Source organism: Haematobia irritans, chromosome 1 (genome assembly GCF_050003625.1).
Source record: "Haematobia irritans isolate KBUSLIRL chromosome 1, ASM5000362v1, whole genome shotgun sequence".
Lineage (NCBI taxonomy): Eukaryota > Metazoa > Arthropoda > Insecta > Diptera > Muscidae > Haematobia > Haematobia irritans.
In genome coordinates, this window is record NC_134397.1 from 24,188,302 (window position 1) to 24,201,330 (window position 13,029).

At 34.0% G+C, this 13,029-nt stretch overlaps 1 protein-coding gene across 8 annotated transcripts in view; it reads left to right on the forward strand.

Moving 5' to 3' along the window:
• The first annotated feature begins 7,880 nt into the window (after positions 1 to 7,880).
• The window catches only part of Dys (Dystrophin), a 913,182-nt gene continuing 908,033 nt past the window's right edge, over positions 7,881 to 13,029 (forward strand). For 2 of the 8 annotated variants that reach the window (XM_075289610.1, XM_075289612.1), the window contains exon 1: positions 7,899 to 8,148. In XM_075289610.1, coding sequence (XP_075145725.1) covers positions 7,995 to 8,148 — 154 coding nt within the window. In that variant the 5' untranslated portion in view covers positions 7,899 to 7,994. Of the gene's footprint in view, positions 8,149 to 12,432; positions 12,720 to 13,029 lie in introns of those variants that run through there. The other 6 variants (XM_075289613.1, XM_075289609.1, XM_075289607.1 and 3 more) reach the window with 6 other exon arrangements.

Consider the following 13,029-nt stretch of genomic DNA (forward strand, 5'->3'; position numbering starts at 1 on the left):
AATTGGTTCATATCAGTCCATAATTATATATAGCCCCCATATAAACCGATCCCCAGATTTGGCCTCCTGTGCCTTTTGGAGAAGCAAAATTCATCCGATCTGGTTGAAACTTGGTACGTGATGGTAGTATATGATATTTAACAACCATGCCAAACGTGGTCCATATCAGTCCATAATCATATATAGCCCCCATATAAACCGATCCCGAGATTTGGTTTTGGAGCCCCTTGGAGGAGCAAATTTCATCCGAGTCAGTTGAAATTTGGTACATTGTGCTAGTATATGGTCGTTAACAACCATGCCTAACTAGGTTCATATCGGTCTATAGTTATATATAGCCCTCAGATAAATCGATCCCCAATCACACAAAAATTGGTCCTTGATATGGACCAATTTTTGTGTGATTGGGGATCATAGAATTCATAATTCTATATAGCCCCCATAAAAGCGACCCGCATATTTCAATTTCCATATCGATTCGTAATTATTTGTAGACTTATCTATACATACATTTTTTTGTCTAATATATACCACGTATGGACTAACTCACAATTTAGAAAACGATGTTAAGAAGTTTTAAGATACCACAACCCAAGTAATTCGATTGTGGATGACAGTCTTTCGTAGAAGTTTCTACGCAATCCATGGTGGAGGGAACATAAGATTCGGCCTGGCCGAATTTTCGGCCGTATATACTTGTTATTTTACTAAAATTGTTTTCCACCCCAGGGCATTAGCCGACTTAAATTTTAAGTCTATAGATTTGGTAGAAGTCTAACAATTTTTTTTTCAAATCGAGTCAGATGTAAATGTATGTATTTGGGTCAAAAACCTTTATATACCACCCAACACATTTGATAGATTTGATATGGTATCGCAAATGTGGATCTACAAAGTGGTACAGGGTATAATAAAGTCGGTCACGTCCGAATTTGGACTTTACTTACTTGTTTCTGAATGCAATAGATCAAAATAATTTTGTAGGATGGTAAACAATAAAACTAACAGACTTCTCTGTTTTGATCCGGCACTTCTAAGTTGGGCAAAATACCAATGGTATAAAACAATCTCCTCTACTAGACCGAAGCTTTTTCTATTTATTTTCCAAAAACTTCAACTGCACCTGTTCTCTACTTCAAAATATTTTCGATGCCCACCAAAAAATATACTAGCTTTGTATAATAAAATAAAAATAATAATGAATTAAAAAACAAGTGAAATCATTTATATCTACCCCACAACATGTTTTTCTATTTGTTTTTTAAATATCAATGTATACTTCACAAATATTTATAAATGAGAGTAAAATTATGAAAATGTAGACAAGATCTTGTGTTAAGTTCGACATAGGTAGACTCCCATTTGGTCTCTCCATTGTGAGCGTATCAAAATTATTTGTCAAGAATTCTTAGATTAGACATAATTTTTTACAGACGTATCTACTGTTAGTAGCATCTCAAGATTCGAATAGATGACATTAATTTAAACGTTGCGATTATAGTAGACGGAGGATATAAGACATATAAATAAAAATAATTTCATATAAATGTGAAGATAACAACGGTCGGGAAGTACGGTCTGAATATAAAATGGCTCTTGTAGAGTACAAGAAAATTCATAAGTTAACAAAAATATAAATCAAAACAAATGTTTAAAAATTTCATATTTGCAAATATATTATGAAAAGTTTTATTTTCTAATTGGAAAAATATATTAATTTAATTCAATTAAATGTTAAGTGAAAATTGAGCTAAACAAGCTTATGTGCCTTTATGTTTATCTCATATTATTGGTCTGCAACTGGCTTACGATATTGGGATTATTCACATAGGATCATAGATAATAGAAATACATAGATGTCCCATGGGTGTCAAACTAAGTTTGACAGTTCCGAAGATTAAGAATAAACGAAGAAAATCAAGAGAATTGAGAGATTTTTGGTACTCTTTTTAACACAACAGGGTGTTCTGTAATAAAAAATTCCTCATAAAAAATTAATTGTGAATGGACAACGAATACAAAAGAATCTCTCTTAACGAAAAAAAAAAAACAAAACGAAATGTCAGAAAATTAAATTTTGGAACTGACACATTTTTTTTAAAGAGAAGAGTGGGACATCTATGTATTTCTATTATCTATGTGTATAGGTAAGTCTACAAATAATTACGAATCGATATGGACTTTTGCACGGTACGTAGAGAGCCAGAATTGAAATATGGGGGTCGCTTATATGTAGGCTATATACAATTATGAACTTGATATGGACTAATTTTTGTGGGATTGGGGATCTATTTATCTGAGGGCTATATATAACTATAGACCGATATGGACCTAGCTAGGCATGGTTGTTAACGGCCATATACTAGCACAATGTACCAAATTTCAACTGACTCGGATGAAATTTGCTCCTCCAAGTGGCTCCAAATCTCGGGATCGGTTTAGGTTAGGTTAGGTTAGGTGGCAGCCCGATGTATCACGCTCACTTAGACTATTCAGTCCATTGCGATACCACATTGGTGAACTTCTCTCTTATCACTGAGTGCTGCCCGATTCCATGTTAAGCTCAGTGACAAGGGACCTCCTTTTTATAGCCGAGTCCGAACGGCGTTCCACATTGCAGTGAAACCACTTAGAGAAGCTTTGAAACCCTCAGAAATGTCACCAGCATTACTGAGGTGGGATAATCCACCGCTGAAAAACTTTTTGGTGTTCGGTCAAAGCAGGAATCGAACCCACGACCTTGTGTACGCAAGGCGGGCATGCTAACCATTGCACCACGGTGGCAATGATCGGTTTATATGGGGGCTATATATGATTATGGACTGATATGGACCACTTTTGGCATGGTTCTTAAATATCATATACTAACATCACGTACCAAATTTCAACCGAATCGGATGAATTTTGCTCTTCCAAGGGGCTCCGGAGGTCAAATCTGGGGATCGGTTTATATGGGGGATACATATATATAATTATGGACCGATTTCGACCAATTTTTGCATGGATGTTTGAGGCCATATACTAACACCATGTACCAAATTTCAGCCGGCTCGGATGAAATTTGCTTCTCTTAGAGGCTCCGCAAGCCAAATCGGGGGATCGGTTTATATGGGGGCTATGTATAATTATGGACCGATGTGGACCAACTTTTGCATGGATGTTAGAGACCATATACTAACACCATGTACAAAATTTCAGCCGGATCGGATGAAATTTGCTTCTCTTAGAGCGTCTGCAAGCAAAATTTGGGGGTCCGTTTATATGGGGGCTATAGTTAAAAGTGGACCGATATTTTGTCAAAATTCTTTTCTATAGAAAATTTTGTCAAAATTTTATTTCTATAGCAAATGTTGTGAAAATTTTATTTCTATAGAAAATTTTGTCAAATTCTATTTCTATAGAAAATTTTGTCCAAATTTTATTTCTATAGAAAATTTTGTCAAAATTCTATTTATGTAGAAAATTTTGTTCAAATTTTATTTCTATAGAAAATTTTGTCCAAATTTAATTTCTATAGAAAATTTTGGCAAAATTCTATTTCTATAGAAAATTTTGTCACAATTTTATTTCTGTTGAAAATGTTGTTAAAATTTTATTTCTGTAGAAAATTTTGTCAAAATTTTATTTCTATGGAAAATTTTGTCAAAATTCTATTTACAGTCGAAGCTCGGTTTTACGAACGATATATTGTCAGGCCCATTCGTTATTTAGAAAAATTCGTTAATTAGAATTGGAATATTAAAAGTTAACTTATATTAAAAATCGTAGTTTTTATTGTCACATGAGAAAAAAATGCATAAGCATTTGGCAAAATTAAAGTACTACAGAGTAGAGGTGTGCACGTGACACGAAATTGTCGTGACTCACGAAAATCTTCGTGAGTCACGCTGATGGCAACGTCGTGAGTGAGCGTGAGTCACGAAAATAATTTCTTCGTGAGTGTGCGTGAGTAACGAATTTCGGAAAAACACGCTCACGAAAATAATCCCTCCCACGGACATAAAAGGCTTACGAGTTAAATTCATTTACATATTTAGCAACACCTGGGATGTTAGGAGTTTAATAACACTCGATTTTAATCATGCTCATGTTTTCAGACACGTCGCTAAGGTAAATTACTAATAAAACTATTCCTGAGTCACGACATTTTTCGTGAGTCACGATATTTTTCGTGAGTCACGGTATATTTCGTGAGTCACGACATTTTCGGGCGTGAGTACAAATTTTCTTTTCGTGAGTGTGCGTGAGTAAGATTTTTCCGTCGTGAGTGTACGTGAGCGTGAGTAAAATATTACTCACGTGCACACCCCTACTACAGAGGCACTTAAAACTATTAATAAATAATCCTTAAAACTGATGAATTTGTCTCGTGAGGCCAATATTCGCTTTGATGTGTGCTCTAACTTCTTATGCTATGGTCACACTGGGCAAATATTTGACAGAAATCAAAAATGAATCCTTCGCCACAGCCATACCAGCTAAATTCATTAGCTGATGTTGGATATACACCATCATAGTAGGATTATTTTCAAAAAAACGGTATTCAGATGATTGGAAAATGGTTGTGGAAAATTTTTTGACACTCATTTTGGTCAAATATTTGCCTAGTGTGACCATAGCCCTAGACGAATTACATAATTTGTTTCTAGTCCCCGGTTTAAAGCTGGACAAGATATAGATAGTGTTCGTAGTAACATCTTCCTAACGCGTCCTATATACACCAGTATTCAGGTCATGTCCATTTGACGGGATCTAAATATCTTGGGAATGCCGTACTTTGTGAACATTCCCGAAGGACTTAAACCATTCTCCCAACCATCAAATATTGCTGATTTTTTGTTGTAATTGTCTTAAGATTAAAACCGTTTTCGTTAAATCGAACGTAAATTTTGCTCAACCGTTCGTTATTTAGAATACTCAATGCTAGGAATTTTGACGTTCGTTAAATTGGATTTTCGCTAAATAGGATATTCGTTAAACAGAGCGTCGACTGAATGTAGAAAATTTTGTCAAAATTTTATTTCTATAGAAAATTTTGTCAAAATTTTATTTCTATAGAAAATTTTGTCAACATTTTATTTCTATAGAAAATTTTGTCCACGATTTATTTCTATAAAAAATTTTGTCAAAATTCTATTTCTGTAGAAAATGTTGTCAAAATTTTATTTATGTAGAGAATGTTGTCAAAATTTTATTTCTATAGAAAATTTTGTCAAAATTCTATTTCAATAGAAAATTTTGTCAAAATTTTATTTCTATAGAAATTTTTGTCCAAATTTTATTTCTATAGAAAATTTTTTTTCTATAGAAAATTTTGTTCAAAATTTATTTCTATAAAAAATTTTGTCAAAATTCTATTTCTGTAGAAAATTTTGTTCAAATTTAATTTCTAATTTATTAAATACGTATTTAATCGGCCTTTTTGTAATATGCATACTACAGGTTTGCACGTGAGTAATAGTTTACTCACGCTCACGCACACTCACGACTGAAAAATCATACTCACGCACGATATTTTTTGGTAGGGCTCACGCTCACGCACACTCACGAAAAGAAAATTTGTACTCACGCACGAAAACGTCGTGACTCACGAAAAATACCGTAACTCACGAATAATTTTATGATTAATTTACCTTACCGAAGTGTCTGAAAACATGAGCTTGATTAAAATCGAGAGTGTTATTAAACTCTTACATCCCAGGTGTCACTAAAATTGTAATTGAATTTAACTCTTAAGCGTTTTATGTTGGTGAGCAGGAATATTTTCGTGAGTGTAATTCGTTACTCACGCACACTCACGAAAATATTATTTTCATGACTCACGCTCACGCAAGACATTTTGGTTTGTTAATCACGCTCACGCTGTTGCCATGAGCGTGACTCACGCACAAATCATGAAAAGTTTCGTGAGTCACGACTATTTCGTGTCACGTGCACACCTCTAATATATACCCCGTATGGACTAACAATCTAGAAAACGATGTTAAGAAGTTTTAAGATATGTTACCTTTTCATATGTTGGAGCCACCGTGGTGCAATGGTTAGCATGCTCGCCTTGCATACACAAGGTCGTGGGTTCGATTCCTGCTTCGACCGAACACCAAAAAGTTTTTCAGCGGTAGATTATCCCACCACAGTAATGCTGGTGACATTTTTGAGGGTTTCAAAACTTCTCTAAGTGGTTTCACTGCAATGTGGAACGCCGTTCGGACTCGGCTACAAAAAGAAGGTCCCTTGTCATTGAGCTTAACATGGAATCGGGCAGCACTTAGAGATAAGAGAGAAGTTCACCAATGTGGTATCACAATGGACTGAATAGTCTAAGTGAGCCTGATACATCGGGCTGCCACCTAACCTAACATAACCTACCCTGCCATCGGCATGTGTTACCGCAACCCAAGTAATGCGATTGTGGATGATAGTCTTTAATAGAAGTTTCTACGCAATCCATGGTGGAGGGTACATAAGATTCGGCCTGGGCGAACTTACTGCCGTATATACTTGTTGATGAATTGGCGGCTACAGTTGAGATGTGTCGACATATTCGGCGGCGGCGTCGACTGGCAAAACCTGGTCGGCGGCTGAAATCGGCGGCTTCATTCTCTGTGCAACAAATCATAAATTTTCTTTTTATTTTTACCTTCTAAATACGATTATAATTAAATGACAAATATAAGCTTTAAACTGAAAATGCATTGGTACATATAATCATAAAAATTAAAATTTTTAACAATTTTCCCATGAAATTAAATTCCTTCTTTTTGTTAATTTAAAATAAAGTTTACACTTATTTCAAAAACTTCTCTCATACAACAAATACTGCTAATAAAAAAGTTTGCAAATTTCTCATTCTCAGTGAATTATGGCCAAATTAAAAAGGAAATAAGAAAAGCTGAAAGCCAAAAAACCAAAAACCAAAAGGTTTTCCCATTTTAATATGCCAAAAAGATTCACCATACAAAAATGGCAAGGAAATTACTGTACACGTGTATATACGCATGGGAATATTTAACGAATTAGTCATGGTATACGATTAATTTGAAATGGTTAATTATTCATCAAGTTGTATAAAACGTAATGATTAAAAAATTAATTCCTTTTTGAATAAAAAAAAAAAAAAACTAAAAAAATATATATTCTCTAAATTACAAGAATTATTATTTATTTTTTTTTGTTGTTTTTTTTTTAATCATACAGTAAATTTATGATAAAAAAAATAGAAAGAAATATTGTCAGTGTGACTTGTGGAAAAATGTTTATGAGATTTGATTTTTTGCGGATATTTTTATATTTAAATTAAAATAAATCATATATTCCTAAAAAATACACAAAATAGTATATGCTTTCCTTCGGTGAAAAAAAAAAAATAAAATTATAAGCAATATTTCAATTTATATGGCATTGTATATCAGAATTGAGATATTTCTCTAGTGCCTTAATGTATGCAAATCAATATTACAAAAAAAGCAGAAAGGGCGAAAAAGTAAACTAGAACCCAATCCCAGGGTTTTTGTAAAACTTTTTCAATAAACCATTATTTTTGCCATTTAATTTTATTGGCGGTAAGATTACCCTAGCTATGAGAATTTCTGCTTGAGAAAAAAACGAAGAACCAATACAAGCCTAAAAGTATGCCTTTAGTATTAGGAATACCATTGGGAAAATTAAATGAAGTCAACAAATAAAGAAAAGAGAAAAGTTATCTGGATTCCAATTAAAAATATCGAAAAGAAATGTAATAGAAATAAGTGAAAGTGAATACGAACAAATAATCATAAAAATTAAAAAACAAGGAGAAAAAGGATGAAAAAAGCAAATAGCAAATATCTATAAAAAATTATTCTTGATAATTAAATGACAAAAACAAAAGTTGAACAAAATCTAAATACCATAGAATTTCTTATCTCCATTTGAAAATATTTCTCAAATTTAATCTGTGAACAAAAGGAAAACGAATAACTCCCACCTACTCCTCATATCACCCTCTAAGAACTATGTATGAACCTTATGAGTACGATTATGATGTTGGGGAATACTCTGGTAGTGTCTATGAATATGACACCACTTTTTATGAGCAGTTTCCATCACCACCTCCAACTCCGGCTCCCATTATCTTGGGTTATGATGATTATCGTCGCCACTTTATAAGTAAGTATCTAATAACGTAATTTTTTCTTCAATTTTTTCAAAATATTCTTTGTTGAACAAGTTTATGTGTGCGTTATTTATTTAAGATAAGCTTGTTTTCTTTCAAAACTGTATGGCAAGAGATTTCCTATATTTTCCTCTGGGTTATATTTAAGATATTTCTTAACACCTACCGTAATATAATTTATAGGATTTATAAGAGCACAATTTCGTCAGCTATTGGAATTTATTGTGGGTTAACTACTATTTTCATCAGTGTATAAACAAATGAGTATGTGTCAAAAAGACTGTCTTACAAGAATTACAATAACAAAATATATACATACATAAAATCTCTTTCTCTACATATGGCAACCCTACAGGGAATTGTTTACATTTTACCGTTTGCCAAGTCTCTTAACGTTTGTTTATTTTTTACTCTCTTTTGCTCCCAGCTAGTTTTTGAGAGTGAATGTGTTCAATATTTAACGTTGTTTAATTCAATTCAATGGCATGAAATTACTCAGATAACGGAATTTCGAATTAAATGAGTATACAAGATGCATTGGACACAAAAATATTACGTATGGAAGAAAGAGCAAACAGACAAGCGTTAGAATGCATTAAAAATCATAAAAATTAATAATTTGGAAAATATCACAAAATTCATTCAACACACTGCATTTGGATCACACCTTAAGCAGTGATGCAAATTCAGTGCAACTGCTGTTGAAAGTTGGTTTTAATATCAATTACTATTTTCTTAATTAAATCGACTAAAAATCAGACTAAACAAAATAATAAAGGAACTTTAGTTATCAAACTAAATATAAATTTTATTTCTATAGAGAATTTTGTCAAAATTTTATTTCTATAGAAAATTTTGTAAAAATTCTATTTCTATAGAAAATTTTTTCAAAATTTTTTTTCTATAGAAAATTTTGTAAAAATTTTGTGTTTATAAAAAATTCTGTCAAAATTTTATTTCTACAAAAAATGTTGGTCAAAATTTTATTTTTACAGAAAATTTCGTAATTTTTTTTCTAAAGGAGATTTTGTCAAAATTTTATTTCTATAGACCATTTTGTCAAAATTTTATTTCTCTAGAAAATTTTGTCAGCATTTTATTATACCCTCCACCATAGGATGGGGGTATATTAACTTTGTCATTCCGTTTGTAACACATCGAAATATTGCTCTAAGACCCCATAAAGTATATATATTCTGGGTCGTGGTGAAATTCTGAGTCGATCTAAGCATGTCCGTCTGTCCGTCCGTCTGTTGAAATCACGCTAACTTCCGAACGAAACAAGCTATCGACTTGAAACTTGGCACAAGTGGTTGTTATTGTTGTAGGTCGAACGGTATTGCAAATGGGCCATATCGGTCCACTTTTACGTATAGCCCCCATATAAACGGACCCCCAAATTTGGCTTTCAGGCCCTATAAGAGAAGCAAATTTCACCCGATCCGGCTGAAATTTGGTACATGGTGTAAGTATATGGTCTCTAACAACCATGCAAAAATTGGTCCATATCGGTCCATAATTATATATAGCCCCCATATAAACCGATCCCCCGATTTGGCTTTCGGAGCCTCTAAGAGAAACAAATTTCATCCGATCCGGCTGAAATTTGGTACATGGTGTTCGTATATGGTCTTTAACAACCATGCAAAAAGTGGTCGAAATAGGTCCATAATTATATATAGCCCCCATATAAACCGATCCTCCGATTTGGTTTCGGAGCCTCTAAGAGAAACAAATTTCATCCGATCCGGCTGAAATTTGGTACATAGTGTTGGTATATGGTCTCTAACAACCATGCAAAAATTGGTCTACATCGGTCCATAATTATATATAGCCCCCATATAAACCGATCCCCAGATTTGGCTTGCGGAGCCTCTAAGAGAAGCAAATTTCTGCCGATCTGGCTGAAATTTGGTACATGGTGTAAGTATATGGTCTCTAACAACCATGCACAAATTGGTCCACATCGGTCCATAATTATATATAGCCCCCATATAAACCGATCCACAGATTTGACCTCCGGAGCCCCTTGGAAGAGCAAAATTCATCCGATTCGGTTGAAATTTGGTACGTGAATTTAGTACATGATATTTAACAACCATGCCAAAAGTGGTCCATATCAGTCCATAATCATATATAGCCCCCATATAAACCGATCCCGAGATTTGGTTTTGGAGCCACTTGGAGGAGCAAATTTCATCCGAGTCAGTTGAAATTTGGTACATTGTGCTAGTATATGGCCGTTAACAACCATGCCTAAGTAGGTCCATATCGGTCTATAGTTATATATAGCCCCCAGATAAATAGATCCCCAATCACACAAAAATTGGTCTATATCAAGTTCATAATTGTATATAGCCCACATATAAGCGACCCCATATTTCAATTCTGGCTCTCTACTTACCGTACAAAAGTCCATATCGATTCGTAATTATTTGTAGACACATACCATTTTTACTAATATATACCACGTATGGACTAACTCACAATTTAGAAAACGATTTAAGATACCACAACCCAATTAATTCGATTGTGGATGACAGTCTTTCGTTGAAGTTTGTACGCAATCCATGGTGGAGGGTACATAAGATTCGGCCTGGCCGAACTTACGGCAGTATATACTTGTTTCATAAGAGGAAAAGTATATTCTCTGTTGGTTAAACTACTCTTGTAAAGGGTGATTTGTTAAGAGCTTGATAACTTTTTTTTTTTAAAAAACGCATAAAATTTGCAAAATCTCATCGGTTCTTTATTTGAAACGTTAGATTGGTCCATGACATTTACTTTTTGAAGATAATTTCATTTAAATGTTGACCGCGGCTGCGTCTTAGGTGGTCCATTCGGAAAGTCCAATTTTGGGCAACTTTTTCGAGCATTTCGGCTGGAATAGCCCGAATTTCTTCGGAAATGTTGTCTTCCAAAGCTGGAATAGTTGCTGGCTTATTTCTGTAGACTTTAGACTTGACGTAGCCCCACAAAAAATAGTCTAAAGGCGTCAAATCGCATGATCTTGGTGGCCAACTTACCGGTCCATTTCTTGAGATGAATTGTTCTCCGAAGTTTTCCCTCAAAATGGCCATAGAATCGCGAGATGTGTGGCATGTAGCGCCATCTTGTTGAAACCACATGTCAACCAAGTTCAGTTCTTCCATTTTTGGCAACAAAAAGTTTGTTAGCATCGAACGATAGCGATCGCCATTCACCGTAACGTTGCGTCCAACAGCATCTTTGAAAAAATACGGTCCAATGATTCCACCAGCGTACAAACCACACCAAACAGTGCATTTTTCGGGATGCATGGGCAGTTCTTGAACGGCTTCTGGTTGCTCTTCACTCCAAATGCGGCAATTTTGCTTATTTACGTAGCCATTCAACCAGAAATGAGCCTCATCGCTGAACAAAATTTGTCGATAAAAAAGCGGATTTTCTGCCAACTTTTCTAGGGCCCATTCACTGAAAATTCGACGTTGTGGCTCGTTAGTATGTCTATTCATGATGAAATGTCAAAGCATACTGAGCATCTTTCTCTTTGACACCATGTCTGAAATCCCACGTGATCTGTCAAATACTAATGCATGAAAATCCTAACCTCAAAAGAATCACCCTTTACAATTTTGTCAAAATATTATTTCTATGAAAAATTTTGTCAAAATTTTATTTCTGTAAAAAAATTTGTCAAAATTTTATTTCTATAGAAAATGGTGACAAAATTTTATTTCTATAGAAAATGGTGACAAAAATTTATTTCTATAGAAAAATTTTTGAAGTACTTCATATTTTGAGAGGAATCATCAAGAATTCTACCAGTCTACCAAACAGTAAAAAATCTACTACCAACCGTGATTACTTTTCCATTTTCCGCCATATAATTCGAATAGATTTTAATTTGACCAAACACCGTTAGATGTCGCTATACTCCGTCACGTATTTTTATGCCTTCCACTAAGAAATTCACGTAAACAAGTGTTCGCCTATTGCTTTATGTTTACAAATGAAGGCAAGATTTCTTTATGCTCTCTTTCTCTCAATTTGTTTATATCTCTTAACAATTGAATCCAAGACACAAACCCCACATATGCAATCATGGCTTGAAACCCCCCACCCAAACACGTTGTGGAGACTCAAACCAAGCAATGGGAGAAATTCTACAAGGAGGAACAAATTGGGGTATGAAACACACACACACACAAGAAAGACATGGCGCAGAGCCAATTGGAGTTTGAGACAATTAAACTAACTAAACACAATTCAGTTATCAGTGAGCGAGCGATCGAATACGAACGTGTTTATTTCTTCTTATGTTAGTTTTATTTCGTTTATCGGTATTTTGAGTGAATAGAATCAACAATTCTGCTTTAAATGAAATATAAACCAATGTATGATAGATAGAAGAAATTGAAAAAGAGCTTCAATAAATAGAAATAAAATAAAAATAAAAACGAAGAAAGCGGTTAAATACGGTAACAAACATTTTTACGGGCGGTTTATCGGTCGGGTATATAGCAACGCTTTGAAGTCGGTATACTTCAAGAGAATAATAGAAAAAATAGTGTTCCAGTGTATGGTAAATTATGGAAATATTAACAAAATCTTAAAGAAAAAAATGCGGAAAAGGCATATATGTGCAAAATAGTTTTAACTCCCACAACAAGCCATACGAGTGAGGGGAGATGCCTGTGAAGTGGAATGATACAAACATGGTTGACTGAAGAAAACAACCAACAATTTCGAGTGTCAATCTATGAGTGTGCGTGTGTTTATGTATATCATGTGTCTACCTGTGTGTATATTTGCTTATGGTCATTGATTGGTATTTCGAATGGTAGTGGATATTATGCGAGCGGTCCCGCAATAACCATAATTGGAATACCAAA